Raw genomic sequence first — 18,809 nt, forward strand, 5'->3', positions numbered from 1 at the left:
GGGTTCGATTCCATGCGGCAGTGCTTATTTGTATCTCAGAACCCCTAAAGGACATGGTATATGGGCATATCATATCATAGAGGGGGGAGTATAATTTGCAGAGCAAAGACATTTGGCTGGTGCTTCTCTATTTATGGTTTTTCTTAAATGTTTTTTTGCTTTATAACATAATAACAATGGATCCATAAAAGCAAATAATAATTTAACAGATTAGGGATTAAGGAAAATACACAACACTCTGCTGTTTTTCGGATAAAATCTCTTATTAATAGAAGTAAAACTTTTAATCTAAATAAATGTATCAATATAAATAAATAAAAATATCTGTATACAATTCACATGCCACATTCGAAGTTCTTTCTCAAATAAGGATGTTGAAACAGGTGGTTGGTTACTATGGAGACATCTTACCCCAAAATATACCCAAAATTAGTTTACATACGTTGGTTTCCTGTGGCGGCATGTCATCATTTTATATCGCAACTGTGTGTAGCCCAGAGTGTATATTACATGTATATCATTAATGTTTTTAATGCATTTTTATGATTTGGGGATTTTACTCAGCAGACACACATCTGGCCCCATCTTTGCCTGGCTTATAAAGCACTATCTACCTGGGCCCATCAATAGCCATTACTGTAATTCAGTTCGTAGACACCAATTGCTGTTCGGATTGCGGATAAACATTTTAGTATAATGATCCAATAGTATTTGCGTGCGTGTGTGCGCGCGCAATCAAATCAGGATGTGTATCCGCAGCGGAATTTTGTTTGAGTTGGGTCTAAATATGAAACGAAGACAGATTTAAAATGGACATGAAGACGCCCGATATTTCCCGGTGTTTGGATTTTATTTTGTACTTTGTTTCTACCGGAAAGTCAAATTAATCTGTGATGCCTTTATTTTGAAGGAACAGCTAAACAACCGGAAAGCGTCATTTTTTGGTGCCTACGACTCATATACCGCACGCTAACAGACTGTTTTCCCTCATAAGTAATTCCTCTCCCTCAAAAGAAAATGCAGTTATGCAGTGTGTGCAGCGAACGGACTCCAAAATACCGATGTCCAGCCTGCAAAATAAGATAGTAAGTAAACTTTAACTGAATGTTTGTTTGCGGGCTAACCTATAGTTAGCATTTGTTTTGCTTAGCTACGAATACCACAGATAAACCTTTGGGAACAAATACTACAGTAGTCAGTTCTTTAATCTGATTTTTTGTAAATTAGAAAGAAAAAAAAGCTAATATAAGCAGCTTGTCTACCGAGAGAATGAAGAGGTACATTACTTTTGTGACGTTGGACTTCACTGAATATACTCGATACTTGTTACTCCGCTTAATAAAAATCAAAGATTTTGTATTCACAGATTGTCATTTAACAAAATGTGTGTGCAGTTAGCTTAGCAGTAAGAAAAACATTGTTTTTATTACTGTGTACACCACATGGGACGGTAACCCACATAGGTCAAATCGTGCTAGTGCAGTTTTTCTTCTTTGTGCTGTACCGCCAGTAGACAAGCTGACGACAGTGCTGCCACCTGCTGGCATGATGTTTGTCACAATCTGTGATTGGCATCGACATTACCCGCTCAGTTGTCATGTTCCCGTTGATGGACTCTAGAGTGTGTTTTAAGTTTGTAATAAATGAAGATGCCTGTTTAGAATAATCACATGTGAAATGTGTTAAACACTGTTGAGTACTTTGATGTGCTTGATCCTTATGAGTGTTTTGGCTCTTACAGTTGTTCACTTGGCTGTTACAAAAAGCATAAAGGTAAATTAGCTTGTTCTAAAATTTTCATTCACATTTTTACATGAGCTGTGGCTTTACTCCAAAGAGATGTTTCTTATCATATCAATAAGTGGTTTTGTTTTTTTTTCCTGTTCGCAGATACCTGCCTTCCTGTTGACAAGCCTGCCCCTTCAAATCCTGAAACAAAGACTGCTGTGAGCACAGGTACAGTTACATTCCTCTCATCAGCACTGGGATTATATGGTCTATTTACTAAATAAGTAATATTACAGCTGCATTTAAAAGAAACATATTTAGAATATTACATGATTATGCCCTCATCTAAAGGGTGATATGCTTTTTCTTGAGCACCGTTTTAGATTTCAGTCTTGTTCATTTAGTCAGAGTTGTGAACTAATACTGTATTTAGAGGTGATGATCTGAATTTTAAAAATATTTACATTACAGTGACCACAGCACAGACACAGGTATATAATCATTTGGGGAAGATGAATTTTATACATTTGTCATAAATATTTGGCCTAAAGTTTCCAAATAGTTTCGTTTAAGCATAGCTTCAGTAAATGAAATCATGCTACGGTCTGTGACAGTACTCCTGTCTGGCATTACGAGTAAACCTAACACCTAAAAAGAATTTCCCTTCTTTGATGTCTTTGCAGAGTCTTGGAGTGTTGATGATCTTCTGCATGAAGATGACATCACTGACAAAGTTCCTCTGCAGAGGCTCCAGATGTTAGGTATTTCTCCAGCACCCCTTCTTCATTTTTTGCACTTGAAAAAGCTTCGTGCAACAGCAATGGCACGTTAACACAAAGTAGTGTGAGAGTAACTGCTGTTTTCTTTATCTCCAGGCCAGTCAAAAGAGCTAAAGGACCTGCTCTGTAATCCTCATCTGAGGCAGTTATTGTGCTCTATAGATGGTGCAGAGCATAAAGAGGATGCAATGAAATCCGCCATGCAGGAGCCGCTGTTTATGGAATTTTCTGATCAGTGCTTGAAAATTGTAGAAAATGATGCAAAATCAAGTGAAGATGCCAACTTGTAAAATCCAGCTTTCATTTTTTTAAATATATTTTTGTAGTGTTGTTGCTGCAGTTTGTGTTGGGACTTCAAACTACATTATGTATATAATGTTCAAATAAAAGCCCCAACTTTTTCAAACTGTAAAAATTCCCAGAGTTACCATTAACAAGACTTCACATGTAAAGACTTCAAGGGGAAAGTGATGATTGGAAATCCAAACATTTTAAAACTGACATTTCAACAAAAACATTTAAACATACAAGTCAATGGATACCGTGGTACTACTGACAGAAACGGAAGAAAATAAGAACAAAACAGTTAAAATACACAAATTCCATATTATAACTTCTGATAATAACCTGGACACGTTTGCATATCTAAGTCATTAAATTTGTGTGGATAAAATGAAAAAAGGAAATCTCTTGAAATTAAAAGTGTGGAGTGAGAGGCTCCAATGATTTCTATGATTGTTGCTAATATGTTTGTTCAAAGTTTAAATATCAAAGCTGATCGTGATAAGAAAAATCAAGTTTATCATACACAAATACTGTAGTGTAAAAAGACTTTGGTATATGTTACAGTACTGCATTGCTTTGGATGAAATTCACACAGTGGTTCAGACATAGTTTGTTGACATGCATAAGACAAAGAGCAGCGATGTAAATAAACCTGGGTTCATCCTTTTTCACATCAGTGAAGTTTCTGTTATGCAGGGTGTCTACGGCTCCTTGAAAGTTCTTCAATACTCATCAATATAAACCCTTAACGTATTAGTGTGGATGTGTCTGATGTGCTTTTACTCAAGTTATTGAGAATTTCTGGCACACTATTCCACTGTTTTTGCTTCCTCAACACATTTAGATCATATGACTTTAGTATTTGTACAATAATACCCTTGTTTGCCTGTTTTCATTAAAATACTGTCGACCACCAATGGTTCCTCTCAGTTCTATGGTAGACACACCTACAGTGTCGATTTCAAAATCCTGTGTCATGTTTGTCGCGTTGACGAGGTTTTCAGACAACTTGCTCCGACCTTGAGGTCGAGGTCACTGACATACAAACTTGTCCAACATTTTTAGTAAACACACCTATGGTATCACCTTGTTCTCCAGTTATTGCATTCACAAACTTAAATGTCCGCGCTGCCTGCCTGGTGGGGTGATGACAGTACACAATCAGCCTTTTGCTGCTCAGGGGTAATAAGAAAAAGGCTAATGATTAACTAATTTTAATGGTGCTTAAAAACAACTGCCTCAAAAATATAAAAATCCCCGAAGCCTCAGGCCAGCAAAGTGTAAATATGCACGACCAAGCTGTCGATTACACTGGTGGACACCCTGAAAATATCAGAGCCTGCTCATCAGTCAAGATAAAGATTCTGGGCTATTAAAATGGTGTAAGAATGAAAATTAATAAAATACATTTTACCTGCTCATGCCTGTAGACACCCTGTCGTGTAATCTTGTTGATTACATAAGAATGTGCATGCTTTTGAAGTGCAATATTCGCTTAACGTGCAATATTTGCTCGATTACCATTTTCCTCCTAGCAGCAACCACAAAACTACACAAGAATCAGAAACAGAAGACTGGAAAAATTAAGTCACAGATAAATAATCAGCCCAATAAATACATGTACAGCTCATATGTGGTTTGATCGTGGATTCTAAGAAAGGCACTTGTCTCGAGGCCTAATACTCTGATCATCTATCAGGAGACAAAAGCCTGCAGCCCTGGTATTTTTTTTTTCTTTTAAAAAAGTGCCAAGATTATGCCTTAAATTTTGAGCTTTACAAAGATTTCTTTTAAAAAGAGTTAGTGTTTATCCTGCATCACCATAATCCCATCTACACCATGTGCTGTTTTCTACATGTGACAAACATGGCAAGTTCTGTAAAAGAATCCTCTAAAGTTGATTCTGTTCATCTGGACGTAGCGTTTTCAGTGGGAGAAACATTTCATCACTCATCCAAGTGACTTCTTCAGTCTCAGCTGACTGCAGGTTTCCCCAATCTTATAAACAGTACATTTGCATAATGACTGAAACCAGCCCACTGAAGGAACAATGGGGTTGGGAGGTCAGTTCCTTCATCATAATTATGCACATTTTCATGACCATTGATCAACAACCACTGATCAAAGCCCACTGATCAATGGAAATGAGTACCATTCACAGAGAAATGTGAATGGTACTTCATTTCTTTCTGTAAAAGAAATGAAAAGAAGGGGTTACGTTATCTTAAATGCAGCTGAGGATTGTATCCACTCTCCTCACTCAGATTTGGAATTTTAGGTGATATATTTATATATATTTTGTCATCTCTGGGGCCGTAAGGCAACTGGAGGTGATTTTTAGCACTGCACCAGCTTACATAAACGCTTCTGATAAATAATAATTATGCAATATCATATCTTTATTCTCTTCCCCCTCCTGCCCCCCCCCTTTCTTAAATAGATAACTATCATATCTGATATCATATCTCACAGTACAATAATATTGAATGGGTTGCATTGTTGTATTTTGTCATGTTTCTCAGGTCTTTGTCTGAATTTCTACGAACATTATTGCTAAGGATTGTCTTATTGCATTGGAGTCACACTGGGTTAAATATGTACACTTGGGTTTTAAGGGGTATTTATTATTTTCTTCTTTTTTTTTGGGTTGTATGGAAGCCCCAAACGCAATTTCATTGTTCTTGACAATGACAATAAATAAATAAATACTAAATACAAGGATGCAGGTTTTATAATTCCCTTCATCCCTGTAAGACAGGGTAAGATCAGTTTCGACCTTCGTTTAAAAAAAGAAAACAAAAAACAAACAAACGTGGCAATTAGTGTTTTAACCTACATACACAGTGGCAGCATGAAATAATACCATGTTTCATGTCAGATTATGGAGAAGCAGCTGCTTCACTGCAAGAAGCGTTTTGCACTGAGGCAGGGGTTACAGAGTTTTCTCTAGCAGGATCTCATTGAACCCCGTCACGTCGGTCTTCAGGTCCGGCTGCCTGTCAGCGTAGAGAAGCGGAGATCGCTGACAGTGCAGCTTTACGGATCCCTGTGCAGGAAACGAGAAAGAGAAGACCATCAGATGAACAAAATGAAAACGTTTCTGGAAGGTGTTTGTGTCCTCACCTTGGGCTGAGCCCTTATGGAGGCGAGTTCCTCCGTGTACTGGTTGGTCTTCACCTGGTACTCTCCCCTCCTGGATGGCAAGTTGAGGGAGGCGATGACAGACATCATCTTCTGGAAGCCTGTGGCTGTCAAAGACACAGTCATGGACGGTGCAGAGGCTAGAGCCAGGCCCATGGGCCACCCTTGCACCGTGACGGGCTCCGGGATGGTGGAGAGCTGTACTGAGCCCCGTTCCCTGATGACAGGAGTCAGTGCGGGTGTATCCTCCTCCACCAGGTCCTTTGCGTCATCAAGTTCTGCTTCAGCCAAGGATTTCAAGAGTAACTGCAAGAAGATGTAAAAAATAATAATAAAAGCAAAGTTATTTACAGATTAACACAATGAAAAAAAGCAGTAAAACTTAACACATGAGGATAAGCGTTCAAATATAATCTCACCCTCCACTTCCTCCAGGTGCTCTGGATGACTCCAGCTGCTCTGTTCCATCTCCGGACACGATTCCTGACTAGCCAAGACCGCACCGCTGCAGGCAGTTTAAAACAAGTTACTTATTCTAAAGGTTTGTTTCTCTTGCAGAACAAGAACCATAAATAAATAAATAAAGCACCAGTAATAATAGAACATGTGTATTGAACAGCTGAAGTAGTTATTTGTGATAAGCTCTGTCGTTAAAGGGATAAACAGCCTGAATACAGAGTGTGCAGACACCGGCAGCTGGTCACCGTGGGCCCGGCCGTCAGGTCAAAGCCTGCAGAGAACCTGCGGGAACAGGGCCACACTTTGCATTACTTCACAGGCGCATTATGAGTTCACCTGCTTGGATCAAAGTAGCAGACTGGCGGTGGGTGTGTCGTCTGCCCCGCTGGTACCGTAGCCAACAGCACTGAATGGTAAAGGCGCAGTGAGACAGGATCTTCTTCCTCTGATCTTCCAGTAAATCTAACTGTGAGACGAGTCAGACAGGTCAGTGTGCTCAAAAAGAAAAAGAAAACTGGAACATTTATACCACTAACTAGACTGCATAGCAAACAAACAAAATGCAACAAAAAAAAAAAAAGAAGAAGCTGAAGGAATTCTAAAAATAAATAAGCTTGTTTGTTTGTAATGAAACACACAGATTTTAAATGACTGACCATCACTTGTGTGAGAAAAACTTTAGTCCTCCCACAATGCACCAATGTACTGTGCTCTTCACTCGGACAGCGGTGTTTCAACGCCACACTGAGGATCTTCTCCACATGTCGCTGAGGACAAGTGTCAGCTTCCAAATCTAACACTGAAGGCAAGCACAAGTTAGATTAAGTGATCCACTAAAGATATAGTAATGTTCACAGTTGTGCAGCACTCAGACTGTGAGACTGAGGTTTATCACACAGTAACAGCGTGTGAGGTTAAAAAGTGTAACGGGTGAAGAACAGCAAGGGAGCAAACACATCTGAATCAACAGCACAGCTTCCATAGCCGCTGTGCTGTGAATTCAACACCAATTTTTTAATCTTTTAACATGCACACGGAGAGGAACACAGAGGAGATATGAACTTTTATAATAATACACAGCATGTTGCAGCATTCAGGTTGTGCATGCACGTGCTAAGAAGTTACAGACTTGACAGCAGCTCTGTAAGTCTGTTTAGGCATTTGTCCAACTGATGAATCACTAAGGCGAGCCTGCTTGCTTACTGGAAGCACATTGCTCAGCGGTTAGTACTGCTGCCTCACAGCAGGAGGCTCCTGGGTTCGAAAGCATTTCTTTAAACACTCTGATCCACCTTCGGATCAGTCTGTCAAAATCCAGCTATTAACGCGACCCAGTAAGATCTAAGGAACATTAATGTCTAGATCAGGTGTTATGTCATCCACAGGTGGTTCTTTTGACCTTAATAAATCCTTGCAGTCTCACACAGCATGCAGAAATAAAAAGAAAGCACTGTGCACATTTACATAATTACACACTTTACATTTTATCACAATATTTATGATGTGGGCTGTAAAAGAATGTCACTAAAACAAGTACAATTAATATTCAAGATCACTAAAATCCATCTAACGTCAACTCCATGTTCACACTGGACAAAAAGTTGGGAGATTTCCCAAACCATTTTTGACCATCATCCTTATACTTTACTAACTACAAAAAAAAAACAAAAAAAAAAAAGACAGCTGAACACAGCAGTGAAGCTAAGTGTCAGTTGATACATAATAACTGAGAAAAAAAATGCAGGAACATGCAAGGCAAGCTCCAACAGTCATGCATGCATTTACCTGGAGAGGTTGCAAATTTTGTTTGTTATTTTGTTTTTAATGCACCAAGTTAAAAAAGTTCCCAAGGAGAGTAGAGTACTGAGGATCATGAGAGGGTAAGAGGGCTACTGAAGGAAAAGCAGAATAAACCAGCAGACCTAAAGAGAGGAGATAAAATCACTATTTTCCCCAAACACGAAACATGCGAAACTGACCAGAAATGGATTCAACCACAAGCTGTACTCACCAACACTGTGACCCCCCAACTTTATGTGTTTAGCGATCAGTGCGTAACGTTGCAGGAAGCTTTGGAAAGGAATCCTGTGCACCAAAAGTCAAGACGTCAACCAAAATCCAGCAGAAATTAAATGGTACATTAGGCTGATATTCCAATAAAGTTTCACCTTATTGGAAATCCAGCAGCACTAATATGGATGGTCTCCACAATCCCGCAGGCCTCTAGCTGAATGATAACCTGAAAACAAACAGCAAGGATCAAGTGAAACCTTTGCCTTTTGTTCAAACATGTCAGTGTTGTCTTTGTGGTGTTAAAACACAGATTATTAAACATGGGAGTAGACTGTCTACCTCCTCCTTTTTGAAAGTCAGTGGCTTGCACTCAGGGTTTGGCTTGATGCAGCGAGTGTAGTGAGGAGTTGTGAAGTGGAGGATTTTCATCAGGGTCTCCAGTGAGTTCTACAATGAGATATTAGCAATTACCAGTGCCAGCACTAAAGCCTCCAAACTATAAAAGAGGTTGTGACTAGCTTATATTGCCCTGATTATGAAGGCTAGAGCTGGATCCTACCTTGAACTTGGAGACCACAGTGGTTTTACCAGGCCCCTTTTTAATCTGACTCTCAGTTTCATTGTCTTTGAAGATCTGGTGAAGAAACTGGTTGTTGGACTTTTGAAGCAGGCTAATTAGCTCTGGTGGCACTGGGTCCTTAAAATAAATACATAAATAAATGAAAATCAGTATCTAAGCAGAAGTGCAGTAAAGGAATACATATTCAGCTTATTTCTGACACAGCTGAAAGCTTTTCTCACCTTGTTTTTCTCCGCCATGCCTTCTATCTGATAGCCAACTTTGCCGGCGTAGTGGGCCACAGTGAAGTGCGGCACCTTGCTGAACTTGTCCCAGCTGATGTTAGCATTGTCACACAGCTCCTTCTCCAGACGAACTCGGAACGTTTTTGCATCCGAGGCTCGATTTAGACGACTCTCCTACAATATGTAAAAACACAAAACAAAACATGGTAAGATAAATTTGCACATGTTAACACTTCCTTACACAACTATGCAGACTGATTTCTTGTGTTTTTAGGATTCAGAAAAACTGTTTTCAGGAGTTTAGGTGATTATCAAAACGAGTCGCACTTCTTTTGATTTTACCCCCATACTGCCTTTCAGTGAAGACCAACCGAAAGGTTATTTAGAATGCAAAATCAAGCTAATGATTGAAGGTCTGATTTTGGTGGCTTTTTACATTCTCCTTTTTTTAAAAAAAAATTTTTTTTTATTTATTTGTTTATTTATTTTGGAAATTCCATTTGTGTTTTGTGGTGTCTGTCAGAGAAATAAAACCACAACAAAGGCCTCACATTTACAGACATCAAAGACATTAACAAGAAAGTGCCCCAGTAACATCGCCAAAAATCAGACAGCTATGTGCAAGTGACACATCTATCATACATATCACCTGGAATTATTCAGGTAAGCTACAAGGTATAAAAGACCTCTGGTCATGAAATGTCCACAAAGGTGGTATTCTGATGGTAGTAAATTGTATTCACTTTGCTTATCTGGCACATTTACTACTAGGACATTTAAGAATAAAAGTAGACAAGAGAAGAAATGGTGTAAAATTAAACCCAGCTTGGTAAAATGTTGGAATTTTGTTTTTTTCTGCTTTTTTTTTTGAGTCTGCACGATATTTCCTTCTGTTTGTTTCTTAATGGCCAGCATACCTCATTAAGAAGAGAGAACACACTGATGGGGCTTCCCTCTAAAAGATCGAGGCAACTTTGATTGTCTTGGTATTTGACAAAGGACCACTGCAAACCCTCTGACACATACTCCTCCTGGAAAAAGTAGTGATTAAAAAAAAGAAAGAAAATTCACATACAAGACATTTTAATCTTTTTTCAATCGCTAGAGCTTTTGTGAAAAGTGAAGAACCCCCTGAAAGCCCAAGGTCAGAGGAGTACACTGCAAAAGAAGTTCAACATAGCCAGGCTTTCTTTGCATTAGCTGGTTTGACCCTTAGCAAATGCTCCCTATGAGTGCCACCTACTGTAGTGAAAGGCATTATCAGATGATGGTGATAAAAATCTATGTAGAACATACAAATTTAATAGTAAAATGAAATACTGACATTAATGCTGCAGGAAAAACAATCTGATGATCTAGCTGCTGTTCATGTCTAATATAGCAGTTCTGAAACTTTTCTCGAGATGCATTTAAACATCTTATTATCCCATAGCCTAATAAAGGAGATGTTGAAATCGCTTTAGTTTGTTGACAGATTAAATCTGAAATCTGCTTGAGCACTCAAAATAGCAGCCCACTGAGAAATCTGAACAGATTACCTTCAGAGAAACAAAACTACCTGCTGAGCTCTGAGATAATGAGCCACAAAGTGCTGCTGGAGTTTCTCATTGGCGTAGTTGATGCACAGCTGCTCCAGGTTATTGGTCTGAAAACATTCAAAGCCGTACACATCTAGGACTCCTGAAGATTACAGAGGAGTTCTGTGAGCTTGGCTATAGAGCTGGAAATTCATGTTCAGCACTATCTGAGAAAGTAATGCTTTTACCTATGAAGTTGCACCACGTTGATTTATCAGCACATATGCTGTTGTTGATGAATGTAACCAGCCATTCAAATAACCTGGTGGGAAAAGTCACACACTTATTTTCAAGCATGGAGATGCTATAATGATTGTAAACAGACAATATTCATGTTTACTGTAAACAGAAAACGGCATGACGGTTTAACATTTAAGTCTTTGACGACAGCAGAGTTTCCACAAACATGTTCCCACATCATCATCCATTCTAGCAACAGTTTTTTTGCACTCTGAGAAGTTGTTGATGGTCAAATGGAGATTCTTACTGGGCGTAAATGACTTTGGCTAGACAGTCTCTCCTCACACTGCACTCTGCCTGAGAGCACGGCTTGAGCACGCTTTGCTTCCCCGCCTTCAGAGTTCTTACTCTTAAACATGTTTGAAGCTCCTCAGCAGGAACACACAGCAGCTCAGCAGCCCTCTGCAAGAAGTCTAAAGGCAGGAGACAGGTGTGGTGATGTCATAGAACTTATTACTCAATCCAACAAAAAACATGGAAATGTAACTACCATATATACCTAATCATTCATTATCTGGAAATGTTTTATAACAAATGTCAAAAGCAAAACAATATCCAGTACCTTTAGATTTTGCATCAAGGTGACAAGGTTGTGATTCATCTGCTGAAGAGGAGAAGCTGACATTTCCCAACTGGAGAATTCCTGCTAATATCTGTAACGTGTTACAACAACAGAGAGAGGGAAGAAAAGAAAAAACACTGCACATAAACCACTGAAAGTTAAAGAGCTGAGATAACATGCTATCCCCACTCACCACCCACGAGACCCCACGCCCAATGTCCTACAGCAGATTTAGCCAGACTGACTCAGTGGACTGGCTTAAAAACTTTCTAATGGTCCAAAGGTTAACCTGATAGGAAGTATCAGAAACTCAGATTTTGCTTTAGAATCTCCATCTGTAGACAAGCACTTCTTAATTATAGTACAGCAAGATTATATGACTGACGTGGCTAAGGGGTGCAAACCCCAGACCACCCTCTGAGAAGCACTTATACTTACATTATAGTGGGCTCTAAGTAAGGAAGTGTTTATTAAAAATGCATCACATAATACTTGTCAACAACTTTTACTCTGAGGTAGAAGATCTAACAGCACTTGTTACTTGAATAATGCATTTTGGTCTGTGGCCTTCATTGAGAGCTACATTACAAACTGCACTTTAAATAACATTTTAAAATGTCCAGTACATCTACCCACCAATCCAATCAACAGTGTGAATGCAAAGAATGCAGAGTAGAGGATATCCTTTCTTACCCTAAATATTTCTCCTTGCCTTTCTGCATTGATGCCCAGATGAACCATTGCTTCCACTGTCTCATGGAAACAATCCTCTATAAAAATTAAAAAAAAAAATTTTTATATTATATAGCTGTTACCAAAAAAAACAAAAATGACCTGGGTCTAAAAATGAAATTAAATGTAAAAATGAGTGTAGACATGTTGCTTAATACACATAAAAAAAGGACACCAACCTTCAATTGTTTTCTCGGAATTTGGCAGCCAAACAAAACTTTGGTCATGTGACATCTTCCACTCTTTCCGCTGCTCATCTGTGGCCCCTTTCATCATCTGAAACATTAAATCGCTCGCTGTTCATGTATGTTAATACTGAAAAGAATTACTACATATCTGGAGTAAAACATCTCTGAGCTGTAGCGCAGCTCTGTTCGCTCGCCTGGTAGAAGATGTGGAAGTTTCTTTCATTAGCTGGTTGGCAGGCCACCCTGGTCTTCTCCAGTAAATATGTCTGTACAGACGCCCCAACTAAAAGTTGACACCTTTAAATAAAAACGACACATTGACCGCAAATCTGGGAAAGTAAGAGAGAACACTATTCAGACGATGCCACCTCAAGTAATGTTTGTAAATACCTGTCCAGCTGTAGCTGAATGTATTTTCCGAAACGACTGCTGTTGTTGTTCCGGAGCGTGCAGGCATTGCCTAAACGAAACATATGCTAATGATGATGAGCGACCGTTTATGGGATTCAGTTTTCACATTAACAGAAACACCTCTGTTTCTCTTACCAAAAGCTTCCATTACAGGGTTGGAGTCCAGCACTCTCCTCTCGATCCTCTCCACTGTGTCCTGACTCTTCACCACCGAGACGGACGCCACTGTGGCATAGTACTTCATCAAGCAGCGAGATGTCCACGTCTACAAAGAAACAAATCATTAAGAGACAAGCAGAGTTTTTTTAAGCATATATTAAAATGTGACAAAAAAGCAACTTTGGGCATGGTGGAAAGAGAATCTAAAAATAATTTTAAAACAATAGTAATAAAAATCTGTGATAGGAAAGAATGCATGAGATGTTTATGCCAGTCAAACTACTGCAGATACCGGCATACAACTTTCTGTGGGATGGTGAATTTGGGTTGTCTAGACTATAGCATGTATGATGAACTGCAGTAAACAAGGAGCAATATTTTGGGGGCATTAATAAAAACAGACAGATGTCAGATTACTAAGAGCCAGATCTAATAAACAGGGTAAAAACTGTGTCATGTTGCAGTAGCAAAAAATGTGCTGATGGGAGTGAAAAGTTCTGTGGGTGACCTAACAATATGCTAAGCTGCCACTCGGTTATTGATGATGTTACTTTGACACAATTTTTCTATTCTCCAGGCTGTGTGAGGCTGTGGGTGGGGAATTCCAGGCCTAAAGGGCTGGTGTCCTTCAGGTTTTAGATATCACCCTGGGTCAACAAACTTGAATAAAATGATTAGTTGCCAGGCCTCTGGAAAACTTCCAAGACATGTTGAGGAGGTAATTTAGCCATTTAAATCAGCTATGTTGGATCAAGGACACATCTAAAACCTGCAGGACACCGGCCCCTGAGACCTGGAGTTCCCCCACCCCTGCTCTAAAGTAAGTTCAGTTCACTAAAACTCCACTCTGCCACATTAAAATATCTGGATTACTCTATAGCAGAAATATGTGTTACACAGTTATAGGACAGACTTCTACCAGTCTGTGGTAGCAAGTGCCATTGTCTGCTAGCAGGACAGGATCAGTCACAGAGAGGCCAACAGGATCAACAAACTGATTCACAAGGCTGGAAGCATTGTTGGGCAGAATCTGAAGGTGTTTGAGTCAGTGAGGGATAAGAGAACAAACTAATCTGCATCACGGACAATTAATCACACACTACTGAGGCAGCAGAGTTCCTTTTCCCTCAGACCAATTCAGCCTCGCTGCCATACAGAATGCTTCAGCATGTCATTTCTGCCGTTTCCTGTGAAACTGTGCCATAACTCTTCTTTCTTTTCCTTCCATGACAGGTGAACACATCGGTCAGGCATGAGACTACACACACATCTTTCTGCATCACACATTGTTGCAGCAGTTTCTTAGATTTAAAGTGTACATATTTATGAATGCTATTTGCACTACTCTATTGAACAATTTCAGTCTCACTTTTTATTCTTCTCCAACATAAACACATTTTTATTTTGTTTTTGTTGTTGTGTATATAAAAATGATTTGCCCTCCCACAGTATGCGCCTGTGGCTCTTTCACCTTTACTATGTTGTTTATTTATTGTAGACTGTACCGTTTTTCTTCTTTATCCTGCCACTGTAACACAATGATTTCCCTTGTGGGATCTATAAAGGATTTTTTTATTTTGTCTTAATGACAAACTCTTTCCAATAATCTTTGTCCCCTCATTCCAAAAACCACATATATGTGATTCATTGAAATATTCTCCTCCCAGAATTTTGTGCTCTGAAAACGAAACTCTTACACTCATTTGGAATAAGGCCAGCTGCAAAGGTTCTTGTGTCTACATCTTTCAGTCTCAAAACTAACACTGCACCTCTTTAGTAAATCCCGACAGCAGCTTTTAAAACATCAAAAGAGGGTTTTGCCACTAAATCTGGCTCTTAGTGTCTAATCAGGTTAGTCCATATACAGTAAACTGGCTCATACTCCCACTTGAGCAGCCAACTTTTTATGATACTGTTTAACCCAGTTTTCAAAAAACTTGCTAAGCTAAGTAAAATATAAATAAAAACAAATGTCTCTTTCCAGTAAGATTTGACTGGACAGTTTTCCATTTCACCTCAGTCCTTCTTAAACAAGCTGGTGTCATTGCTCAATATTATTTACATAACATTACAGGTTTTTTCACTGTACAATCTTAATTGGTATTTGTGGAAGCAACAATGAACAGTGCTCACTTTTAGAAGTGTATGCAGTGATTTTCACCACACAACCGTGTCTGTTTTTAATTCAGGTTTTAATACCCGAGGGCCTGAATAGGATGGCTTTGACACTGATTTTTATAGTTGCCCCTTGCATTGTGATTTCACTCAATTTTATGATGAGAAACATCATTCTGAACTCAAAGTTTTCTTCAGAAAGACTTAGCCTCTTTGGGGTGCTTTCAATATTTTAAAATACCAGTTATGTTAATAATCGGTTACCAGCTGATCTAATTTAACATTCAATATTTTTTGGCATCACACCACATTTACAGATGGTCATTGCCCTTGTCCCAACATGCTGCAGATATCAAATTCAAATGAGCATATCATTTGCACAAAACAATAACATTTGCCATTTTTAACATATGACAGCTTGTCATCGTACTATTTTCAGTTAACTATCGTCTATTAATGATTTGCAATTCAAATCATGCAAAGTGCTTCTGTTTTGGACAAACCGTTGCAAAAAGTAACAAGTAAGCTGACATTCTGGTTCATTATTCAGTTAGCTTGCACTTTAAGCTTAATGCTGCATGTGTCTGGTTTACCTTTCCAGCACCACTCTCACCACTGACCACCAAGGACTGGTTCACCGGCTCCAGCTGGCCCCGAACATTCCTGTAGGCTTCTTCTGCCACAATAAAGATATGCGGCTTGAACTCCTGCAGGCAAAAATGTCCAGATTTATTAAATGGATGGTCATACTTACTGCATGCAGAGCACCCAATAGCTTAAAGACCTCCCAGATGTTAATAAAAGCAGTACTTTTGAGTTTCACTGAGTAGGTCTGCATCATTGGATGGTTTGAAACACTCACTGATGGCACCACTATTCATCTTCTCCCATTATAGCACAAATCTACAGAAATATACATCTACATATGATAGCCAAATAAAATAAAAAACAAATGGGAGCTGCTTGAAATACCTGGGGCTGATGAGCATAATGATACTCCTTCATCACATCCAGAGAGTAGAGGTCTGGAATGGGCTGGAAGGGGTTAAGAGCCACCAAGGTGCAGCCAGCATGGGTGTAAAACACCTTCATGCTGTACCTGACCTGCAGGCATTTCAGCACTGTCAGGGAAAGAACAAATATTATCAGACATTAAGTGGGAAAATTTGCATTGTTACAAATGTTTACAGATGCACCTACACAATGTTTTAAAAATAATAATCTGTACTGTAATGTAGTTTCCTCAAGGTTTTTTTGACATATGATCTACAAAATAGATCAGTATGACTACACTTATATATCAAAACTTAGATAAAAAGAATGAAAATGTAAGTAAAGGTGTAATGAAAAGGCTAAAGGTATAACACTGCATCAGCAGTCATTCACACATTAACATTTTATCAACCATGCAGATTTTATCTTGATGTGGACAAATAATACACTGCCAGCACTGCAGATCAAGATTAAGTTGCCATACAGTGGAAAACACTGCCTAAACTCAAGCTTAGTTAAATCATTTAAATAGGTCAACCAGCAGGCACAAGCATGCCCTATTACGTCATTGTATTTACATTATCAAGTGATTTAAAAGATAGAGACATTAGAGATGGATACCTGTCGCTGGGGTCACTGGGTTGACTTTGGTGAGGTCATCGTAAGTGTAAAGTTGGTCTTCATCAATGAGGAAGGCCTGAATTTCTCCCTCCAGTGAATCATTAAGGGACCGCTGAGGAGGATGGACTTTCTGAATTAATGCCTTCACCTATTACTTAACATCTCAAGTTAAGTAAATGCCAAAGGTATGTAAAATGGTTAGTCATTACCACATACGGAGTAAAGTGAAAGATAATAAACAAAATAAGGGAAAACACTTATTTTATCTATGAATATGGTTCAATTTTAAAGAACTAAAGGAAGCTAGTGATATTAAATATATTATTATTCAATTAAATCATACAATCACATCCCCTAGACAACTAGGTCTCCACTTTATCTTGCCATTAATTCAAGGCATGGGCCTGCAGGCTGTCTGACTGCTGTCAACAGTCTGAGGTGTGTACAGACAGCTTTAATCCAACAGCAGGTAGCCTACATACCATCATTCTGCAAGGCTACTTTTAAACCACGTAAATAATTGCATTAATTTAATGCCCATTACTAGACGACTAATTCCCTGGACACATTGACTCATAGCAGGTAGCCTACATGAAATCGCTGTTAGAGCAATGTTTGTCTTATTAAGCTAGTTAACCTATAAATATAATTACAAACATAACATATAGGAAGACAAAGTGATTTTTCTAGTTTTCCATTACCTGTGAGAACCTCCAGACCTTGGCTGTCGCGCTCATGCCAAACGCCATTCAATAATTTGCCAATTTAGCGAATGATGTTTATATACATTACATACTTGCAACCTAGCAACTACCTCCATGTAAAGCATAGTGTACAAACAACGAGCCACTGACCGGCCCAGGGCATCGCACTCTGAAATATACTTAAACACGTTCAAAAATGGCCCAAAACACGTCTATTTGACCATCTCGAGTCACGCTCCCTGGTGCTACCATACTTTTGCGTTATTAATGTCAACAACAAAAATGCGCAGCTATTCTTCTATAAGTGTAGCTTCGTTTATTTCTTACACTGCATGCACTATTTTCATCTTCATCATCATCATCATCATAAACGCTGCATAACGGAAATGTTATTGAGTCTCAGGTATTTGTGTGTTAATAAAATACTCCAAAGAGAGTCCAAATTAGATCCAACCAATCAAAAATTGAGGACAGGTACAGCCTCGTTAATGTTCTCCCAGTCAAGTTACCTTTAATCATATTATTTATTTATTTATTTATTTTATTTTATTTACAAACCAAAAAGGCAAATGTCGTAAACAGAAAAACTGTGGACAGGTCATACTCATGCTCCAACTCACCGTTGCTCCTCCATTTCTATATCCTTCTCTAACGTCCCGTCGGTCGTCCACAGAGCTCATTGATTGACCGCTGCCCTCGTGTCTCTCTTAAAAGTAAGCCGAAACTCTACTTTGACAAAAAGCGTTGCTTTGTACTGATTAAGTTGGTCTTTTATTCTAATTCTCAGACCTAAAACTTATTTCCATTACTGTAAAAAAAAATTCCTTAAGGACAACCTTCGGCGAGCCTGCTGTCCCGCTTGTCTGTCTGACCGCCTTGCCCCCGAACTCCCAAACCACGCATTTATTCCCGCCCTCTTCCTGTTGATTCACGGACCCAGATGTACCTGTGATCCAGCACCGGCTGGGATTTCTATGAGGGACATGTTTCCCTAAAACTGGGACATTTATGACCTAGCAAGATTAACTTTTTAATGACCAGCTAATTCGATGTTATAATTGTTATAATAGTTTTGTTGTTACGTCCTCCAATATGCTTCCACATTAAGGGCCCAATAAATTACTTATTTGATTTCGATGATGCTAAGCCTCTTTGGTGGTGAAATCTAAAATCTTACAAATAGTAAGTAAATACCTTTTTTCAGTCGTTTAATTCAACATGCACAAAAAATATTTGCGCCGTTATCATTGGAAGTTGACAGAAATCCGAGTTCCCCTGAATGCGTCAAGAGAACCAAT

At 38.9% G+C, this 18,809-nt stretch overlaps 2 protein-coding genes across 3 annotated transcripts; one reads left to right on the plus strand and one right to left on the minus strand.

Moving 5' to 3' along the window:
- The first annotated feature begins 39 nt into the window (after window positions 1-39).
- znhit3 (zinc finger, HIT-type containing 3) lies at window positions 40-4,028 on the plus strand. The gene is made up of 5 exons (XM_085469658.1): window positions 40-1,085; window positions 1,742-1,773; window positions 1,891-1,956; window positions 2,412-2,489; window positions 2,604-4,028. Exons 1-5 carry the CDS (start codon window positions 1,018-1,020, stop codon window positions 2,795-2,797), a joined length of 438 nt encoding a protein of 145 aa, XP_085325784.1. The 5' UTR covers window positions 40-1,017; the 3' UTR covers window positions 2,798-4,028.
- Window positions 4,029-5,605: 1,577 nt separating this feature from the next.
- On the minus strand, window positions 5,606-18,397 carry myo19 (myosin XIX). Of its 2 annotated transcripts, none has more exons than XM_085469656.1 (24): window positions 18,132-18,397; window positions 16,808-16,919; window positions 16,166-16,314; window positions 15,787-15,900; window positions 13,055-13,184; window positions 12,899-12,968; window positions 12,703-12,805; window positions 12,500-12,596; window positions 12,282-12,358; window positions 11,589-11,679; window positions 11,274-11,439; window positions 10,975-11,048; window positions 10,768-10,889; window positions 10,127-10,240; window positions 9,207-9,383; window positions 8,965-9,102; window positions 8,745-8,852; window positions 8,561-8,631; window positions 8,404-8,477; window positions 7,049-7,191; window positions 6,729-6,858; window positions 6,353-6,438; window positions 5,916-6,239; window positions 5,606-5,838 (listed from the first exon to the last, which is right to left on the minus strand). In XM_085469656.1, exons 1-24 carry the CDS (start codon window positions 18,189-18,191, stop codon window positions 5,725-5,727), a joined length of 2,844 nt encoding a protein of 947 aa, XP_085325782.1. In that variant the 5' UTR covers window positions 18,192-18,397; the 3' UTR covers window positions 5,606-5,724. The 2 variants fall into 2 exon arrangements, with proteins under 2 accessions (XP_085325782.1, XP_085325783.1); XM_085469657.1 differs by lacking the exon at window positions 18,132-18,397 and adding an exon at window positions 17,509-18,090.
- Between the last annotated feature and the right edge of the window lie 412 nt (window positions 18,398-18,809).

This window comes from Copadichromis virginalis, linkage group LG10 (genome assembly GCF_057382275.1).
Source record: "Copadichromis virginalis isolate Kocher_CV1m ecotype Utaka linkage group LG10, C_Virginalis_male_GT1.1, whole genome shotgun sequence".
Lineage (NCBI taxonomy): Eukaryota > Metazoa > Chordata > Actinopteri > Cichliformes > Cichlidae > Copadichromis > Copadichromis virginalis.

What these genes read in the sequence shown, in the direction of transcription:
- znhit3 (XM_085469658.1), top strand. Translation starts at nt 1,018, where the DNA reads ATGCAGTTATGCAGTGTGTGCAGCGAACGGACTCCAAAATACCGATGT. An exon ending in CTGTTACAAAAAGCATAAAG is followed by an intron (nt 1,774 to 1,890) that starts GTAAATTAGCTT and finishes TCCTGTTCGCAG; the next exon opens with ATACCTGCCTTCCTGTTGAC. An exon ending in GCAGAGGCTCCAGATGTTAG is followed by an intron (nt 2,490 to 2,603) that starts GTATTTCTCCAG and finishes CTTTATCTCCAG; the next exon opens with GCCAGTCAAAAGAGCTAAAG.
- myo19 (XM_085469656.1), bottom strand. Translation starts at nt 18,191, where the DNA reads ATGAGCTCTGTGGACGACCGACGGGACGTTAGAGAAGGATATAGAAAT. An exon ending in CCTTGATGCAAAATCTAAAG is followed by an intron (nt 11,440 to 11,588) that starts GTACTGGATATT and finishes TCCTGCCTTTAG; the next exon opens with ACTTCTTGCAGAGGGCTGCT. An exon ending in TTTTTCTCACACAAGTGATG is followed by an intron (nt 6,859 to 7,048) that starts GTCAGTCATTTA and finishes CTCGTCTCACAG; the next exon opens with TTAGATTTACTGGAAGATCA.